The 21,059-nt window shown below is 45.4% G+C and overlaps 1 protein-coding gene across 1 annotated transcript in view; it reads right to left on the bottom strand.

Moving 5' to 3' along the window:
- The window catches only part of LRP2 (LDL receptor related protein 2), a 369,604-nt gene that overhangs the window by 99,081 nt on the left and 249,464 nt on the right, over positions 1 to 21,059 (bottom strand). The window contains exons 53-54 of the mRNA XM_082260064.1: positions 20,338 to 20,561; positions 1,782 to 1,959 (exon numbers count right to left, since the gene is read on the bottom strand). Coding sequence (XP_082116190.1) covers positions 1,782 to 1,959; positions 20,338 to 20,561 — 402 coding nt within the window. The remainder of the gene's footprint in view (positions 1 to 1,781; positions 1,960 to 20,337; positions 20,562 to 21,059) is intronic.

Below are 21,059 nucleotides of genomic sequence, written 5' to 3' on the forward strand. Positions count from 1 at the left end.
GCTAGGTCAAGCTGAGAAAGGGTGGCTACACCCAGAGAAAAAATAAATAAATTGCTGCATAGCTGGATGACATTTATATTCATGGGAGAAAACACCAATGTTTTTATTTTATGCAAGATAACAGGGACATGTTTTGTGACTATTTTTAGGCATCATCAAAAAAGGGACTGTGGGGTTGATTTAATAAAACTGAAGAGTGCAAAATCTGGTGCAGCTCTGCATAGAAAACATTAAGCTTCCGGGATTTATTTACAAAGCTTAATTGAACAAGCTGAAGTTAGAAGCTGATTGGCTACTATGCACAGCTGCACCAGATTTTGCACTCTCTAGTTTTAGTAAATCAACTGCTGTGTGTTTTGTGAATGGCCTGGAGGAGAGAGGGCAGAGACATGATCACAGAGCTGGGGTCTACGAGACCTACAGCACTTCCTTTAGAGCAACCTGGATGTACAGTTGGAGCTGTGTGAATCCCGACATCTAAGTAGAGTAGACTAGAGTATGAGTTCGGATACTCTTTTTCAAGTACTCACCAATACCAATTACCGATACTGTTTTTTTTTTTTTTGTGTCATGTGACTGTATAATTTGGAAAAACTGTAACTGTAAGGGTTCACATATGTATGGTCTGGTGTTGACAGAGGCGTAACTAGAACCTTCAGGGCCCTAGTGCAAGAAACCATGAAGGCCCCCCCCCTGCCCCCTGACTGGGTCCCTTCCCTTCAAGCCTCGAGTTCTTCCCGTTCTGCAGTGAACCCCCTTCCTGCCATCTTGGTGCCTCCCCACGGTGGTGGAATGCCAGGGCCCGGTCGCAAGTGTGACCTTTGTGATCCTGATAGTTCACCCACCGGTGTCAATATTTTTTTTTTTTGTTATTTTCTTTTAAAGAATTTTTATTGTTTTATAACAGAGAAACAGAAAAAGAGCATAGACGTTAGTGACATTTGGGTGTCTCACAAAACATCCAATTTCACAACAGTATCACATTAGGCATGTGAGGATAAACTCATTTCCTTTTTTGTTATTTTAATTGTATTATTTTTTATCATTCTATTTTATTTTATTACCTTTTCACTGACTCAGACTCTGTCCATTCAGAAAAGGAAGGATATGGTAAATTACATATTTACTGACCCCTTTCCGGCTCTCCATTGTGACACATTCCCTGCAGCAGCCGGCGGGAGAGGGGAGGTGGGAAGCCAGCAGTGATGTGGTGGGGGGGGGGGGGCAGGGGTGCACACCAGTGCCCAGAGACAGCAGAAGACACTGGATAAGAGGAGTGGTGGGGGCAGCATATAGAGGAATCAATCGCCTCAATTTTCCTCCTGCAGCTACAGGAGGAAAACAGAGGACAGTGGTTCCTGTAAATGCTGTTCCTCCTATCCAGGAGTACAGGGGAGCTGCACAGGCCCCCAGAAGCATGGAGCCAGGTTGCAATTGTGACCCCTGCAACTCCTGTAGTTACACCCCTGGGCTGTGGGTTCACATGTAATGTAAATCAGATGAGGTTCAAAGCACATCCAATTCGCCTTCTATGTGAACCAGGTCCTAAGGTACGGGTTTTAGTATTGGTGCATTGCATGAGAACAAGTACTTGTGCAAATGATTAGCGGTACTAGTTAAAATGCTAGTTTTAACCATGGTAAAGTTACTGTGCACAGAGATGGGCTTTAAGTAGAATTGTTTTTTACATTTTTTTTCAATTTGTTTTCCCGAAAAGCACACAGAAGAAACTTTATGCTCTCAAAGATTCAGTATGACCAAGAATTAACAGGTTAACCTACCGTTCACTGTCAGCACACAGGAACTGAGTACTGGAACATGATGGGAGACAGCGCACTATGTTTCCGAATTGCATTGCCACAAAATTGTCTGGACATTCACAGGTGTATCCCTGTCCTCCTTCTTTTATTAGACACAGGTGAGAACAGCCACCATTGTTTCTGCCACATGGATTATTCACTAAAAGAGAAGACCAGTTAATTTCACTGTAAACATCGAATATATTAAAAGACATGCAAAACACCAACATATGAGAATATGAAAGTAATAACTAAAGATGAAATTACTTTTAGGGTTTACGACTGATATGCAGAAAACCGATTTTTTGTTTTTTCAGAATCATAATAAGTTGTGTCCTGAGTAGGGTTGAGCGAACACCTAGATGTCCGTGTTCGACGGGTTCGGCCGAACTTTAAAAAAAAGTCCGGGTCCGTGTCCCGGACTTTTACCGAACTTTTCCCGGACACCGAACCCCATTGAAGTCAATGGGGACCCGAACTTTAAGGCACTAAAATGGCTCTAAAACACCAAAGGAAAGGGCTAGAGTGCTGCAAATGGCAGCAAAACGTAATTAAGAGCATGGCAAGTGCTCTGCAAACAAATGTGGATAGGGAAATAACTTAAAACAACAAAAAAAAAACAGAAAAATAAAACAATGTTCTTCTTCATCTCTGAAGGACGAGGCCCATATGGAGTAGGAGGGAGGTTGAGGTGGTGGTGGATGTGGCGGTGACATAGGCGTGCGCACAGGGTGTGCTGGGTGTGCCTGGGCACACCCTAATCACCTAGGGCACATAGCATTGCCAGTGAGGAGATGGGAAAGATCTCCCTGGGACCTGCTCTGCTCTATTTCTCCTTGCCTACAGGTACATGGCCCCGATACATTACTCTCCCTGCTGGCAAACACATGCATGTGTATTTCAACTTTGGGGTGCACACCTTAATGCAATAGGCTGCGCACACCTATGGGCGGTGTAGGTGGAAGCGGCGGTGGAGGAGGACCAGGGCCGGATTAACAGCATCATGGGCTTGGTGCTGAGGATTTTGAAGGGCCTTAAGGGCCGTGCCTTGCCATGCACCCAGAGGAGGAAGGGTGCAGCCATGCATGCCTAATTCAACATGGGATGCTGTCTCTGAAGCCCATAAACACATCCATGCATCGCCAACTGTCCCTCCTTGTCCGGCCTTCACGCTGTGTGGGGAGGTTCTGAGGGTGCTGCCTGGGGAAGCGAGCATAGAAGCCAGACTTCTGTGTTTACAAGTGACAGAAGAGCGGTAACAGTGAATATGGCCAACCCGGGGCCTATATAAAAGGTAGGGGCCTGGAGCTGCAGCTCCAATAGCCCCTACATTAATCTGGCCCTGAGGAGGAGGACGAGGTAGCCAACACTGCTTCTTTTCAAAAATTTTAAATGAGGGTACACCCCAAAAGAGTGAGAAAGAGCAAAAATGGAACAATGGGTGGGTAAGGTCGGTATCCATTGCTATTCTGCATAAGGTACGGAAAAGTCCCGTGGGATCCATGCCTGGTTCATTTTAATGAACGTGAGCTTGTCCACATTGTCTCTGGACAGGCGGCTGCGCTTGTCTGTTATAACGCCCCCAGCCGTGCTAAATACCCGTTCAGATAATACACTGGCTGCAGGGCACGCCAGCACCTCCAAGGCGTAAAGGGCAAGCTCAGGCCATGTGCCCAATTTGGAGACCCAGAAGTTGAAGGGGGCAGACCCGTCATTCACTACATGTAGGCGTGTGCACACATACTGCTCCACCATGTTGGTAAAATGCTGCCTCCTGCTAAGACGTTCCATCTGAGCTGCTGGTGCTGCTGTTTGTTGTGGCGTGCTGACAAAGCTTTTCCACATTTCGGCCATGCTAACCCTGCCTTCTGAGGTGCTGGCGGTGCCCTGGTTGCGTTGGCGACCTCCTCCTCCTCCTCCTCTGCCTTGTGCTTCCACTGTGGCCCCGCTGTCAGATGGGAATGCCAGCAGCATGGCGTCTACCAGCGTGCGCTTGTACTCGCGCATCTTGCGATCGCGCTCCAGTGAGTGAATTAAGGACGGTACGTTGTCCTTGTAACGGGGATCCAGCAGCGTGGCCACCCAGTAATCAGCACAAGTTAGAATGTGGGCAACTCGGCGGTCGTTGTGGAGACACTGCAGCATGTAATCGCTCATGTGTGCCAGGCTGCCCAGAGGCGACGAAAGGCTGTCCTCTGTGGGAGGTGTATCGTCCGTGTCCTCTGTATCCCCCCAGCCACGCACCAGTGATGGCCATGAGCTGGCCTGGGTGCCACCCTGCTGTGAACATGGTTCCATCTCCTCCTCCAGCTCCTCCTCCTCCTCATCCTCCTCATCCTCCAGAACTGTGCCCCTGCTGGACAATTGCGTCCCTGGCGTTTGCGTGTGCAGGAACCCACCCTCGGAGCCCCTTGCGAATGACTGCCCTGAAAGCCTTGGAAATGTTACCTCTTCATCCTCCTCCTCCTCCTCATCCTGTGCCACATCCTCTTCCATCATCGCCCGAATTGTTTTTTCAAGGAGGCATAGAAGTGGGATAGTTAAGCTGAGAACGGCGTCATTGCCACTGGCCATGTTGGTGGAGTACTCAAAACAGCGCAACAAGGCACACAGGTCTCGCATGGAGGCCCAGTTATTGGTGGTGAAGTGGTGCTGTTCCGCAGAGCGACTCACGCGTGCGTGCTGCAGCTGAAACTCCACTATGGCCTGCTGCTGCTCGCACAGTCTTTCCAGCATGTGCAAGGTGGAGTTCCACCTTGTGGGAAAGTCACATATGAGGCGGTGAGCGGGAAGGCCGAAGTTACGCTGCAGCGCTGCCAGGCGAGCAGCAGCAGGGTGAGAACGCCGAAAGTGCGCACAAACGGCCCGCACTTTCTGCAGCAGCTCTGACATATCGGGGTAGTTTTTAAGGAACCTCTGCACCACCAAATTCAGCACATGCGCCAGGCAAGGGATGTGCGTCAAACCGGCTAGGCCCAGAGCTGCTATGAGATTTCGCCCGTTATCACACACCACCAGGCCGGGCTTGAGGCTCGCTGGCAGCAACCACTCATTTGTCTGCTGTTCCATGCTCCTCCACAACTCCTGCGCGGTGTGTGGTTTGTCCCCCAAACAGGCAAGTTGTAAAACTGCCTGCTGTCGTTTACCCCTGGCCGTGCTGAAGTTGGTGGTGAAGGTGTTACGCTGTCCGGATGAGGAGGCGGTAGAGGATGAGGAAGCGGAGTAGGAGGAGTTACGAACAGGAGGCAAACTGAAGCGCCCTGCAATCCTCGGTGGTGGAAGGACATGCGCCAAATTGCTATCCGCCTCAGGCCCATCCGCCACTGCATTTACCCAGTGTGCCGTTAGGGAGATATAACGCCCCTGACCGTGCTTACTGGTCCACGTATCCGTAGTTAGGTGGACCTTGGCACAGATGGCGTTGCGCAGTGCACACCTGATATTTTCCCCCACTTGGTTGTGCAGGGAAGGGATGGCTTGCCTGGAAAAGTAGTGGCGGCTGGGCACGACGTACTGTGGGACAGCCACCGACATAAGGTTTTTAAAACTGTGCGTCTCCACCAGACGGAATGACAGCATTTCAAAGGCCAATAATTTTGAAATGCTGGCATTCAGGGCCAGGGATCGCGGGTGGGTAGGGGGGTACTTCCTCTTCCTCTCAAGTGTTTGGGAGATGGAAAGCTGAACGCTTCCACGGGACATTGTGGAGATGGTTGTTGGTGACCCAGGTGGTGGTGTTGCTGACAGATCGTCTGTTTGCGGGGTGGCAGGTGCCGGTATCACTACAGATGTGGCTGGAGCGGCCGAGACTGCAGCAGAAGAGGAAGCAGGATGAGCCAGAGACGTTTCTTGGTTTTGAAGGTGTGTACTCCACTGCAGCTCGTGCTTTGCACTTAGATGCCTGATCATGCAGGTTGTGCTCAGGTTGAGAAGGTTCATGCCTCGCTTCAAGCTCTGATTGCACAGGGTGCAAACCACTCGTGTCCTGTCATCAGCACATTTTCTAAAGAACTTCCACGCTAGAGAACTCCTTTGAGCTGACTTTGGTGCGCTCGTTCCCTTGCTGCGTTGGGCAGTAGCGGGCGTAGTGTCTAGGGCACGGGCGCTCCGCTTCTGCACCCTGCTCCCTCTTCTGCTGTGCTGGTGGCTCTGTGCGACCACCGCCTCTTCCTCCAAACTACTCAGGTCACCTGCATGACGTTCATTCCATGTGGGGTCGAGGACCTCATCGTCCTCCACATCATCTTCCACCCAGTCTTCACCCCTGCCCTCCTTGTCGGTCTCCACAATGCTGAACGCCGCAGCAGTTGGCACCTGCGTTTCGTCATCATCGGAGACGTGCTGCGATGATCCTTGCATGTACTCATCTTGAGAAATAAGTGGTTGGGCATCGCTGCACTCAATCTCTTCCACTTCTGGGGCAGGGCTAGGTGGATGGCCCTGGGAAACCCTGCTGACAGAGTCCTCAAAAAGAATAAGAGACTGCTGTATGGCTTGGGGCTCAGACTGCTGGCCTGATTTGCAAGGGGGTGAGGTGAAAGACGGTTGGACATTGGCTGCAGGTGCCAACTCTGACCTTTCTGCAGTAGACTGGGTGGGAGACAATGTGAAGGAACTGGAGGCACTGTCAGCAGCAAACCAATCTACTATCGCCTCAACTTGTTCTGGCCTCATCACTTCTAGGGGCGTTTGATGCCCTACCAAATACTGATGCAGGTTCTGTCGCCTACTCACACTTGAGGAAGGTGTTTCACTTGTGCGTGTAGCTGGCACAGATCGACCATGTCCTCTCCTTGCAACAGGAGCTCTACCAGCAGCACCACGACCCAGGCCACGGCCCTTATTTGACGGTCTCCTCATATTTCTGTAATTTAAGATCTTGCCCTAGAAAGGTTTTTATTGAATAGCGGAATAGAAAATATGATCCAAAAAAAGTGTATGTATATCACACGTACACAACCACACTAGGCCCCAATTACTATTGTTTGTACCCCTAAAAGGCTAGATGAGGAGTAGGGGGAGTATGGAACAGGCAGCACCCTCAAACCTTCAGAAGTATGAGATGAACCCCAACAACTTGGAAAGGTGGATCTCTCTCACACGTACCGACACAGACTATCCCGCAATTCAATTGATCCTCAAAGGTTTTTATTGAATAGCGGAATAGAAAATATGATCCAAAAAAAGTGTATGTATATCACACGTACACAACCACACTAGGCCCCAATTACTATTGTTTGTACCCCTAAAAGGCTAGGAGTAGGGGGAGTATGGAACAGGCAGCACCCTCAAACCTTCAGAAGTATGAGATGAACCCCAACAACTTGGAAAGGTGGATCTCTCTCACACGTACCAACACAGACTATCCCCCAATTTAACTGATCCCCAAAGGTTTTTGATTAAATAGCGGAATAGAAAATATGATCCCAAAAAAGTGTATGTATATCACACGTACACAACCACACTAGGCCCCAATTACTATTGTTTGTACCCCTAAAAGGCTAGGAGTAGGGGGAGTATGGAACAGGCAGCACCCTCAAACCTTCAGAAGTATGAGATGAACCCCAACAACTTGGAAAGGTGGATCTCTCTCACACGTACCAACACAGACTATCCCCCAATTTAACTGATCCCCAAAGGTTTTTGATTAAATAGCGGAATAGAAAATATGATCCCAAAAAAGTGTATGTATATCACACGTACACAACCACACTAGGCCCCAATTACTATTGTTTGTACCCCTAAAAGGCTAGGAGTAGGGGGAGTATGGAACAGGCAGCACCCTCAAACCTTCAGAAGTATGAGATGAACCCCAACAACTTGGAAAGGTGGATCTCTCTCACACGTACCAACACAGACTATCCCCCAATTTAACTGATCCCCAAAGGTTTTTGATTAAATAGCGGAATAGAAAATATGATCCCAAAAAAGTGTATGTATATCACACGTACACAACCACACTAGGCCCCAATTACTATTGTTTGTACCCCTAAAAGGCTAGGAGTAGGGGGAGTATGGAACAGGCAGCACCCTCAAACCTTCAGAAGTATGAGATGAACCCCAACAACTTGGAAAGGTGGATCTCTCTCACACGTACCAACACAGACTATCCCCCAATTTAACTGATCCCCAAAGGTTTTTGATTAAATAGCAGAATAGAAAATATGATCCCAAAAAAGTGTATGTATATCACACGTACACAACCACACTAGGCCCCAATTACTATTGTTTGTACCCCTAAAAGGCTAGGAGTAGGGGGAGTATGGAACAGGCAGCACCCTCAAACCTTCAGAAGTATGAGATGAACCCCAACAACTTGGAAAGGTGGATCTCTCTCACACGTACCAACACAGACTATCCCCCAATTTAACTGATCCCCAAAGGTTTTTGATTAACCACTTAAGCCCCGGAAGATTTTACCCCCATTCCGACCAGGGGGTATTTTGCGATTCGGCACTGCGTGAATTTAACGCACAATTGCGCGGTCGTGCGACGCTGTACCTAAACGAATTTGACGTCCTTTTTTTCCCACAAACAGAGCTTTCTTTTGGTGGTATTTGATCACCTGTGCGATTTTTTGATCACGCGCTATAAACAAAAAAAGAGCGTCAATTTTGCAAAAATAGCAATATTTTTCACATTTTTTATATGAAATTCCCCCCAAAAAAAATGTAAAAATCAAAATTTTTAAAAATTTTCGGCCAATTTATTTTATGCTACCTATGTTTGGTAAAAAAAATCGCAAAAAGCGTATTTTGATTGGTTTGCGCAAAAGTTATCGCGTTTACTAACAAAGGGAAAGATTTTTGTCATTTTTGTTGTTTTTTTTTTTAACGCGTAATGGCGGCGATCTGCGATTTTTTTTGCGGTACTGCGACATTGCGGCGGACAGATCGGACCCTTGACTGACATTTTTGACACTTTTGGGGTTACCAGTGACATTTCTACAGTAATCAGTGCTATACATATGCACTGTTACTGTAAAAATACACTGGTAGTGAAGGGGTTAACTTTATTTGGAAGGGAGGGGCTGTGTGTGTCCCTAGGGGCGTGGTTTCTATTGTGATTGGCTGTGGCTCTAGCTGTAAGGACACTGATCAACGGATCTACATACCAGATCCGTTTTATCAGTGTCTTTGCAGCGAGGAGAATGACAGGCAGTTTGTTTACACAGGCTGCCTGACATTCTCCCTCTCCCCCGACGATCGCCGAGTGACCGGCGGACATCGGGTCCGCTGGTCACACGCGCGGGGGGGTCCGTGACCACGCGGGAGCGGGAGCGCGCCCCGGGGGGCGCGCGCTCGCTCCCTAGACCCTCACAAGCAAACAACGTAGCCCTACGTTAGTTTGCCTGTGAGGGGCTGACCGCCGACGTAGATAGTCGTGCGGCGGTCGGCAAGTGGTTAAATAGCGGAATAGAAAATATGATCCCAAAAAAGTGTATGTATATCACACGTACACAACCACACTAGGCCCCAATTACTATTGTTTGTACCCCTAAAAGGCTAGGAGTAGGGGGAGTATGGAACAGGCAGCACCCTCAAACCTTCAGAAGTATGAGATGAACCCCAACAACTTGGAAAGGTGGATCTCTCTCACACGTACCAACACAGACTATCCCCCAATTTAACTGATCCCCAAAGGTTTTTGATTAAATAGCGGAATAGAAAATATGATCCCAAAAAAGTGTATGTATATCACACGTACACAACCACACTAGGCCCCAATTACTATTGTTTGTACCCCTAAAAGGCTAGATGAGGAGTAGGGGGAGTATGGAACAGGCAGCACCCTCAAACCTTCAGAAGTATGAGATTGTGTTCACTGTACCCCACAAAGATTGAGTTCACTGCACCCCACAATGATTGTGTTCACTGCACCCCACAAAGATTGTGTTCACTGCACCTCACAAAGATTGTGTTCACTGTACCCCCCAAAGATTGTGTTCACTGCACCCCACAAAGATTCTGTTCACTGTACCCCACAAAGATTGTGTTCACTGCACCCCAAAAAGATTGTGTTCACTGCACCCCAAAAAGGATGTTGTTCACTGCACCCCAAAAAGGATGTTGTTCACTCCACCCCAAAAAGATTGTGTTCATTGCACCCCACAAAGATTGTGTTCACTGCACCCCAAAAAGATTGTGTTCACTGCACCCCAAAAATGATTTTGTTCACTGCACCCCAAAAAGGATTTTGTTCACTGCACCCCAAAAAGGATGTTGTTCACTCCACCCCAAAAAGATTGTGTTCACTGCACCCCAAAAAGATTGTGTTCACTGCACCCCACAAAGGATTTTGTTCACTGCACCCCAAAAAGATTGTGTTCACTGCACCCCAAAAAGGATGTTGTTCACTGCACCCCAAAAAGGATTTTGTTCACTGCACCCCAAAAAGATTGTGTTCACTGCACCCCACAAAGGATTTTGTTCACTGCACCCCACAAAGATTGTGTTCACTGCACACCAAAAAGGATTGTGTTCACTGCACCCCAAAAAGATTTTGTTCACTGCACCCCAAAAAGATTGTGTTCACTGCAGCCCAAAAAGATTGTGTTCACTGCAGCCCAAAAAGATTGTGTTCACTGCAGCCCAAAAAGATTGTGTTCACTGCAGCCCAAAAAGATTGTGTTCACTGCAGCCCAAAAAGATTGTGTTCACTGCAGCTCACACACAGAAAAATGGATGTGGATCACTGACACCTGCCTATCTCCAATCCCACACCACACAGCAATATCGATTGTAGTTTGTAGAACACAGTTTCCCTAAAATTCAGCAGACTCTGTCCCTAACAGGATTGAGAAGAGATCGTAGATCAGGATTGAGTGCAGACCCCACCCCCCACACAGCAATATCGATTGTAGTTTGTAGAAGACACTGACCCTATAATTCAGCAGACTCTATCCCTAAAATGCCTACAACTCGCCCTGCCTAAACACTCCGACCTGTCCCTCAATTCTATCCGGACACAAATGGTTTTTTCCTGCCTATCTTTCCCTAATCAGCAGCCAGCACGTTGATGTGTGCTCTGTCCCTGAATCTAAGCAGCATAATGACGCCGCTGCGGCTGCCTCGAACTTATAAAGACTTGGTCACATGCTTCAGACGGCCAATCACAGCTACTGAGACATTTGCAGGCATGGCTGGGATGGCTTAAGGCACACCAGTTAAACGATTGTTGATTGGCTGTTGAAAGCCCGCCATGAAAAGAGCGCCAAAGCATGCAAAACCCGGAAATAAAACGACCGAACACGGATTTTTACCCGAACATACAGTAAAGTGTCCGTGTCCGTGTTCGGGTACAAAAAATCCAATTATTCGGTACGAACACGAATAATACAGTCCGTGTTCGCTCAACACTAGTCCTGAGTCTTCTTAGGGCTTTAGATGGGTTAAAGCTTCCATTCCTAGGTCCACATCTTACCTGATATCCAAACCTCATTATTGAGGTTACTCTGCTGTGCACATGACTTTGTATCTGTGAGCTTACTGATGGTCAGGGCTCTCTCTCTCTCTCGCTCTGCTGTGAGAGCCTGCTGCTGGGTAAAAAGGCTAAATCACAACAGAACACTAAAGGTACATGTGCCGAGTGTTTTGGGAACCCATTAGGCGGCATCTAGTCAGTCAGGAACTGGCCTGAATCCAGTTGATTACTTAGATGAGCAGATGTGTTGCTTGTTTTATGCTATGGGCTTGCTATACAGAGCCCTCCTGCATTGAAACTAAAGCCCCGTACACACGATCAGATTATCGAACGATCTGTCGTCCGTTTTTTGTGGCATGCTAGTCTGATGTGGAAAGTGAAGAGGTTATTTTCATACGAATTTTCCCGTACGACAGAATTCTACTTCAGAAGTGATGTCATGTGTTGGATTGCTTTGTATGTGGGGTATGTTTGTAGGATTTTGTCAGCCGAAAAGTCGGAGTTGGCTGTCGAAAGCACCATACTAACAATCCGAAAATCGGCAGATCGGTCGTCGGACGAATTTTCCCTACAGATTTTCTTATCGTGTGTACGGGCCTTAACAGTGTTTCTGCGCTGTCTTGCTGAATAAAAGTGGAGGGCAAACCTGCTTGGTCTGTTCCTGGGTGTCCCTGTCTCATGCATGGTTAACCACCTTCACTAACTGTTGAGCCTGTCCCCTTACAATATACACTGCTCAAAAAAATTAAAGGAACACTTTCTAATCAGAGTTTAGCATCAAGTCAATTAAACTCCTGGGATATTGATCTGGTAAGTTAACCTTCCTAGCGGTATTCCTGAGCGTGACTCGGGGTTCGATTTTAGAGCCAAAAGCGGTAACCCCGAGCCACAATCGGGGTACCGCTAGGAAGATCGCTGGATCCTGGTAGAGGTTTTACTTACCTTTTCTCCAGGATCCAGCGAAGAATGCTTCCTCCCGATCGTCTGCGAGCCCCGGCTTCCGTCTCCGGCGACGTGACGTTCGCAGGGTGGGTGGAACCGGCGGCAAATTTAAATATAAAACACACCAAACACACTGATACCATTCAAAATAAAATAAATTCACATTGCCCCCCAGTGCCCTTTCCTGCAGTTTTACTGTACTTTTTATGTATATATATATATATATATATATACACACACACACACATACACGTGTATATATATATATATATATATATATATATATATGTAATTCTTGTGAATGAGCAGCCCAAACCAACTGTATACATTATATATCTATATATAATATATGTATACATATTATATGTATACATATATATATATATATATATATATATATATATATATAATAAATGTATACAGTTGGTTTGGGCTGCTCATTCACAAGAATTACATGCAAAATAATGGTACCGCTTTCAGCACCTAAAATCCAAAAGAATCATATTGCCAGGGAGGTTAAGTAGCAGAAGGGTTTGTTAATCAGTTTCAGCTGCTTTGGTGATAATTAACCGCTTCCATACAGAGCAGTTTGACACCCTTCCTGCCCAGACCAATTTTCAGCTTTCAGCACTCTCACACTTTGAATGACAATTGCTCAGTCATGCTACACTATAACCAAACAAAATTTTTATCATTTTTTTCACACAAATAGAGCTTTCTTTTGGTGGTATTTGATCACAACTGGGGTTTTTTTTTTTCGTGATATATGCAAAAAAGAGCAAAAATTTTGAAAAAAAAACACTTTTTTTTAGTTTCAATTATGAAATTTTGCAAAAAATAAATTTTTCTTCATACATTTGGGCCAAAATGTATACTGCTACATGTCTCTGGTAAAATTAACCCAAATTAGTGTATATTATTTAGTCTGTGTGAAAGTTATTGAGTCTAGAAGCTATGGTACCAATTACTGAAAATTGATCACACCAGATGTACTGACTGCCTATCTCCTTTCTTGAGGCCCTGAAATGTCAGGACAGTACAAATACCGACCAAATGACCCCTTTTTGTAAAGTAGACAGTCCAAGGTATTTAGTAAGAGGCATGGTGAGTTTTTTGAAGTTGTAATTTTTTCCCACAATTCTTGGGAAAATGAAGAAAAAATTTTTTTTTTCTTTTTTTTCCCACAAAGTTGTCAATTTATAAGCTATTTCTAACACATAGCATGTACACAGCAAAAATTACACCCAAAAATACATTCTGCTACTCCTTCCGAGTATGGCGATACCACATGTGTGAGACTTTTACACAGCCTGGCCACAAAAAGAGACTCCACGTCCAAGAAGCACATTCAGGCGTTCTAGGAGCATAAATACACATAAAACTTTCTTACTACCTATCACACTTTTCAAGGCCCTAGAGCACCAATACAATGGAAAAGTCCACAAAATGACCCCATTTTGGAAAGCAAACACTCCAACGTATATTCTATGAGGCATTATGGGTCGTTTGAACATATCATTTTTTTCCACAGGTTTTTGGAAAATGTGGGAAAAAAATGAAAACTTTTTTTTTTTACACAAAGTTGTCAATTTATAGGATATTCCTAACACATAGCATGTACACAGCAAAAATGACACCCCAAAATACATTCTGCCACTCCTCCTGAGTATGGCAATACCACATGTGTGAGACTTTTTCACAGCCTAGCCATATAGAGGGGCCGAACATCCAAGGAGCATCATCATGCATCCTAGCCACTTGCCTAGGCCTATTTTTGACATTTGGTGTTTACAAGCTAAAATCAGTTGTTTTGCTAGAAAACTGCTTAGAACCCCCAAACATTATATATTTTTTTTTTAGCAGAGACCCTAGAGAATAAAATGGAGATTATTGCACTATTTTTTATCACACCGTATTTGCGTAGCGGTCTTCCAAACGCAATTTTTTTGGAAAAAATTCACTTTTTTTAATTAAAAAATAAGAAACCAGTAAAGTTAGCCCAATTTTTTTCCATAATGTGAAAGATAATGTTACGCCGAGTAAATAGATACCCAACATGTCATGTTTCAAAATTGCGCACGCTCACGGAATGGTGACAAACTTTGGTACTTAAAAATCCCCATAGGCGACAATTTAAAAATTTCTACAGGTTGCCATCTTTGAGTTACAGAGGAGGTCTAGGGCTCAAATTATTCCCCTTGCTCTAACGATCGCGGCGATACCTCACATGTGTGGTTTGAACACCGTTTACATATGTGGGCGGGGTTTCTGTATACATTCGCTTCTGCGCGCGAGCTAACGGGGACAGGGCGCTTTAATTTTTTTTTTTTTTTTTTTTTACTATTTATTTTATTTATTATTTTTTATTTTTACACCGTTTAAAAAAAAAAAAAAAAATTGATCATTTTTATTTCTATTAAAAGAAATGTAAATATTCCTCGTAATAGAAATAGGCACGACAGGACCTCTTTTTTGTGAGATCTGGGGTCAAAAAGTCCTCAGATCTCACAAGTACACTAAAAGATAAAAAAAAAAAAAAAAAAATAATAATTATAATATAAAATGAAAAAAAAAAAAAAAAAAAGGACCTTTAAACCGGTTGCTAGGCAACAACATTTTCCGTAGCTCCGGTCCTCCAAGACCATAGAGTCAAGTGAGGGCAAGCTTGCCCTCACTCGACATCCTGTCTGTGAGGATTCGGGACCGGATCGTTTTCCCCGCTGCCGGCGAGTCCGGTAAGCGGGGAAAGGGACCGGAACGCGTCGGGAGGGGGGGGGGCGCCTCTTCCGCCATCCCGGAAGGGTGATCCCACGGCGAATCCGCCGCTGGGACCACCCTTATCGGAAAGCCAACCGTCCACCGTTTAAAAAAATACCAGGGTTATGGCAGCTATCTGCTACCATAACACCGGTATTTAGGTTTAAACGGACGACGTATATAAACCTTTTTGGACTTGGACATGGTGGCTGTATGAAGGGTGACAGGTACTCGGGTACTTTGTTGGGCAGGTGACAGGTACTCTGGTACTGATGAGCAGGTGGCAGGTACTCGGGTACTCCGATAGGCAGGTGACAGGTACTCGGGTACTCTGATGGGCAGGTGACAGGCAGGTGATAGGTACTGATGAGTAGTACTCACTGACTGATAGGTGATAGGTGATACTGTACTGATGGGTACTGATGATCAGTACTGATACGTGATAGGTACTGATGAGTACTGATGAGTAGTGATGGGTACTGATGAGCAGGCGGCAAGTACTTGGGTACTTCAGGCGTCAGGTACTCTGATGAGCAGGTGGAAGGTACTCGGGTACTCTGATGGGTAGGTGACAGGTACTCAGGTACTCTGATGACGGGTACTCCGTTGACAGGTACTCAAAGTACCCGAGTACCTGTCATCAGAGTACCCGAGTACCTGTCATCAGAGTACCCGAGTACCTGTCATCAGAGTACCCGAGTACCCGTCATCAGAGTACCCGAGTACCTGTCATCAGAGTACCCGAGTACCTGTCAGAGTACCCGAGTACCCGTCATCAGAGTACCCGAGTACCTGTCAGAGTACCCGAGTACCCGTCATCAGAGTACTCGAGTACCTGTCATCAGAGTACCCGAGTACCTGTCATCAGAGTACCCGAGTACCCGTCATCAGAGTACCCGAGTACCTGTCATCAGAGTACCCGAGTACCCGTCATCAGAGTACCCGAGTACCTGTCATCAGAGTACCCGAGTACCCGTCATCAGAGTACCCGAATACCTGTCACCAGCCCATCAGAGTACCCGAGTACCTGTCATCTGAGTACCTGATGACAGGTACTCGGGTACTTTGATGGGCTAGTGACAGGTGCTCTTTATTGGGGGGGGGGGGCAATCAGTGTGTTTGGGGTGCACTGTACTTGGTAACTAGCTGTTACCACAATCTCCTCCTCACACAGGATCAGTGTGTGAGGAGGAGAACACGGTGACAGCTAGTTACCGTGTTCTCTGTTGACATTTGTGACCGGCTGTGATTGGACACAGCCGGTCACGTGGTAAAGAGCCAATTTCATTGGCTCTTTACCTAGATCGGGGATCGACTCTGTCCGAGGGACGAGCCTCGTCCCCGATCGCTGCTCTGCGCGCCCCCGGGGGCGCGCATTGCAGAGAGAACGAGCGGCTCGTGCTGGAGCCGCTCATGTGATCGGCTGTGATTGACACAGCCGATCACGTGGTAAACAGCCAATTTCTATTGGCTGTTTACCTTGATCAGTGATGGGCTATGTCCGAGGGACGAGCCTCATCCCTGACCGCGCCGCTGCGCGCCGCCGGGGGCGCGCAGTAGCAGCTAGAACGGGCCGACGTCATATGACGGCGGCCCGGATCTAGATAACCACTTTGCCGACGTCATTTTACATGACTCGGTAAGGAAGTGGTTAAACTAACAACAGGTGCACTAGATAGGCAACAATGAGATGATCTCCAAAACAGGAATGATTTTACAGATAATGGCCACTGACATTTTTTTTACCTACTCATCTTTTCTGACTGTTTTTCACTCGTTTTGCATTTGGCTAGGGTCAGTGTCACTACTGGTAGCATGAGGTATACGATACCTGGACCCTAAAGAGGTTGCATAGGCAGTCCAACTCCTCCAGAATGGCATATCATTAAGTGCCATTGCCAGAAGGTTTGCTGTGTCTCCCAGCACAGTCTCAAGGGCATGGAGGAGATTCCAGGAGACAGGCAGTTACTCTAGGAGAGCTGGACAGGGCCATAGAAGGTAATTAACCCATCAGAAGGACCGGTATCTGCTCCTTTATGCAAGGAGGAACAGGTTGAGCACTGCCAGAGTCCTACAAAATGACCTCCAGCAGGCCACTGGTGTGAATGTCTCTGAACAAACAATCAGAAACAGACTTCATGAGGGTGGCCTGAAGGCCCGATGTCCTCTAGTGGGCCCTGTGCTCAATGCCCGGCACTGTGAGGCTTGATTGGCATTTGCCATTGAACATCAGAATTGGCAGGTCCACCACTGGCGCCCTTTGCTTTTCACAGATGAGAGCAGGTTCACGCTGAGCACACATGACAGACGTGAAAGGGTCTGGAGAAGCCATTGAGAAACGTTATGATGCCTGTAACATCGTTCATCATGACCGGTTTGGTTGTGGGTTGTAATGATCTGGGGAGGCATATCCATGGAGAGGCACACAGACCTCTACAGGGTAGACAATGGCAGCCTGACTGCCATTAGTTATCGGGCTGAACTCCTTGGGCCCATTGTCAGACCCTACACTGGTGCACTGGATCCTGGGTTCTTCCTTGGGCCCGACAATGCCTGGCATCCTATGGCGAGAGTATGCAGCCAGTTCCTGGAGGATGAAGGAATTGATATCAATGAATGGCCCCCACGCTTGCCTGACCTAAATCCAATGGAACACCTTTGGTACATTATGTTTCGGTCCATCCGACGCTGCCAGCTTGCACCTCAGTCTGTTCAGGAGCTCAGTGGTGCTCTGGTCCAGATCTGGGAGGGAATACCCCAGGACACCATCTCTCGTCTCATTAGGAGCATGCCCTGACATTTTCAGGTATGCATACAAGTACGTGGGAGCCATACAAATTACTGAGTACCATTTTGAGTTGCTGCAATGAAATTTCAGCAAAATGGACTAGCCTGCTGCATAATTTTTTCACTTTTATTTTGGGGGTGTCTTTGAATTCAGTCCTCTGTAGGTTGATCATTTTCATCTCCATCAAATAATGTGGCATCCTTTAACACATTACCCAGTCCATATCAGTATAGATATCCAGCATGATATTTTTCCACTTTGAGATCTGATGTGTTTTCAAAGTGTTCATTTAATTTTTTTGGAGCAGCGTATATTTGTTTTTTTTAAACAACATAAACTAGTCATTATGCCCATTCCTAGATCCTTAACAGATTCTCTTTATAATCCATCTTCTCTAGAAGTAAAGCTCTGAATTTACAGAGTTCTCGTATGGACGAGAGAGAGAGGAGGGCTTGGTTACACCGATTTGGATGGGACTTTACCGGTACCAATTAGAGAAGTTAGTAAAGACAAGGAGGGATGTAAAATATTATAGGTTTATTCAAAACATTAAAAAATTCATCTTAAAAAGAAGTTTTGGGATGAATATTGATTTACATAGAGACATACAGAAACAAACAGAGACCACATATGTACATGGACAATGAAATATATCACATGAATAGATGAATATAAACATATAGGACCATATCAAGTGGCTGATGGTTGCTCAAAGTGAATAAGCCATAGGTTCATCCACTATAGCAGTATTCAGCGCCCGCCCGACATGTTTCGCCACAGGGGCTTCTTCAGGGGCATAACATACAGTATAGTGATGGTCGTATTGCTATATAAGGCATAAAACGAAAAAAAAAAAAAATTGATATTAGAAACAAAACAACATAGAAGTTCGCATTTTACATGGTGGTACATGCCAGGTGCCGTGCGGGTCCCCAGGGAAACAAAATTCCCTCTACTGCTGAGAGAGAGGGGCTCTCTCAGCAGTAGAGGGAATTTTGTTTCCCTGGGGACCCGCACGGCACCTGGCATGTACCACCATGTAAAATGCGAACTTCTATGTTGTTTTGTTTCTAATATCAATTTTTTTTTTGTTTTATGCCTTATATAGCAATACGACCATCACTATACTGTATGTTATGCCCCTGAAGAAGCCCCTGTGGCAAAACATGTCAGGCGGGCGCTGAATACTGCCATAGTGGATGAACCTATGGCTTATTCACTTTGAGCAACCATCAGCCACTTGATATGGTCCTATATGTTTATATTCATCTATTCATGTGATATATTTCATTGTCCATGTACATATGTGCACTCTGTTTGTTTCTGTATGTCTCTATGTAAATCAATATTCATCCCAAAACTTCTTTATAAGATGAATTTTTTAATGTTTTGAATAAACCTATAATATTTTATATCCCTCCTTGTCTTTACTAACTTCTCTAATTGGTACCGGTAAAGTCCCATCCAAATTGGTGTAACCAAGCCCTCCTCTCTCTCTCTCTCGTCCATACGAGAACTCTGTAAATTCAGAGCTTTACTTATATCTAAGTACAGGGATGTTGGTACCAGGTACCTAAAGTTTATCTCTGTTACTTATCTTCACCTCCACCTTGCTCCCCTCCCCTTCTGCATGGTAGCTGGAGTCCTGTGAAGTACCCAATACGTCTCAGTATGGGAGAGCATGTGACTCTGTGTTAGCTTTCCTGACTATAACAAACTCTCTGTATTTTCATACTCTCCTCTGTCACACCCTTTGTGCTCTCACCCCTTGGTCTCCCCCAGAACACTGTCCATTACTTACCTGTAGCGGAGTGTAGCAGTATAGAAAGAAAAATATTGCAATTTGAACTCATTCCTGTTTCTATTATTCACTGTGATCCTGACAGTTAAACAGTTCCTGCCCTAGGGTGCCACTGATTATTTACTGTACTGTACCTGTGAAGGAGCAGTGTTGTCACCTTAGGACAGGAAGTGTGTTAGGACTACAGAGCACTTTCCCTCCCCTTATCGCCTTAGCATACTGTAGGTAGAGGTGTTCTGTAGTCGACAAGGCTGATCAAAATGTTTGAGAAAACATAGGACAGCATTGGATTTTGTTCGGGATCCACAAGAATTTTTGGCACTTTTGGAACAGATTAAAAAAAAAACACTTTCATGTGTTACAAACCAAAAGGAGTCAATTAGGATAAGTTAGAGTTTGCACACACTTTAACATAAACTGAATATTTCAACATTCTCAATTTTGATAAAATCAGTGCCCTCATCCCTAAAACTTGCCCACAGCAACCAATTTATTGAAACAGCGAAAAATGAACAGACCTCATAGCCTATACCTCTAATACTGTGGAAAGAAAACTATCAAACACACTCGAAGTGCAAAGTAAAAAATAATGACTACAGACCCCTAACTAAATGTCTATCTTACCGGGCTGCCACAGGAGTGGCCATGGTTGCATAAGAGTTATATATATGTTTTTTCTTTTTATTTGTATATTTCAACTTCTGTGGCAGCCCTATAAGGAAGATATTCAGTAGAAGGGGTCCTCAACCAATCCATTAGCAATATAACAATGTAAGTAAATACAATCAAATAACTATCAATATTACAAAAAAGAAGTCTGTACTTACTAATAGGCTGTCTGTATGGATGAAAAACGTGAATATCAAAGGGCCTGTGGGTGGTATTGACCAGCATGGCTCTCCCGGACCCATCATACTTGTTTCCCTTCTCCACTGTTCTGGTGTTCCAGTCAGTCCAATATATTGTGTCTTCAAATACAGTAATTGCAAAAGGGTGTGGCAGAGTCCCATCGAACACTGCATGTCGGTGTTGGCCATCCAGATCAGAGAATCTATAGGATAGTAAGAAAGGAACACTACTGAGGCTAACATCTAACCCACACAGACCTGATCACTCTGGCTGCAAAAACCAGGTACAAACAGTGCCAGATTAAAACAACATAATACCAATAAAACCCTCATGATGTTCTGTTTTAACACAGGTAATCCGATTACGCAGATGAAAGTTTGGACCAAAAGTGCTATTACATAATATTACATGTAACCAAACAGAGATAAAGTCCTGTAAAAAAAACAGGCAGCCTGGAAGCAGAGAAATGAATGGTCAGAAATATCAATATGGTAACAGACAATACTTCAGGCTATGCCACACTCTTCCAATTGGGGAATCTTTAATTCTAAATAACAAAAATAACAAGAAAGGTGCAACTGCTTCTTGCATTACCTTAAATAACATTTATTTTTAAACAATGAAAATGTATAAACTCACAAAAGCTATAAGGCTATGAATGTTTAGGTAGAAGTATGACTCACTCTTGTTTGTACTGCTC

Source organism: Pelophylax lessonae, assembly GCF_965119305.1.
Source record: "Pelophylax lessonae genome assembly, chromosome: 6".
Lineage (NCBI taxonomy): Eukaryota > Metazoa > Chordata > Amphibia > Anura > Ranidae > Pelophylax > Pelophylax lessonae.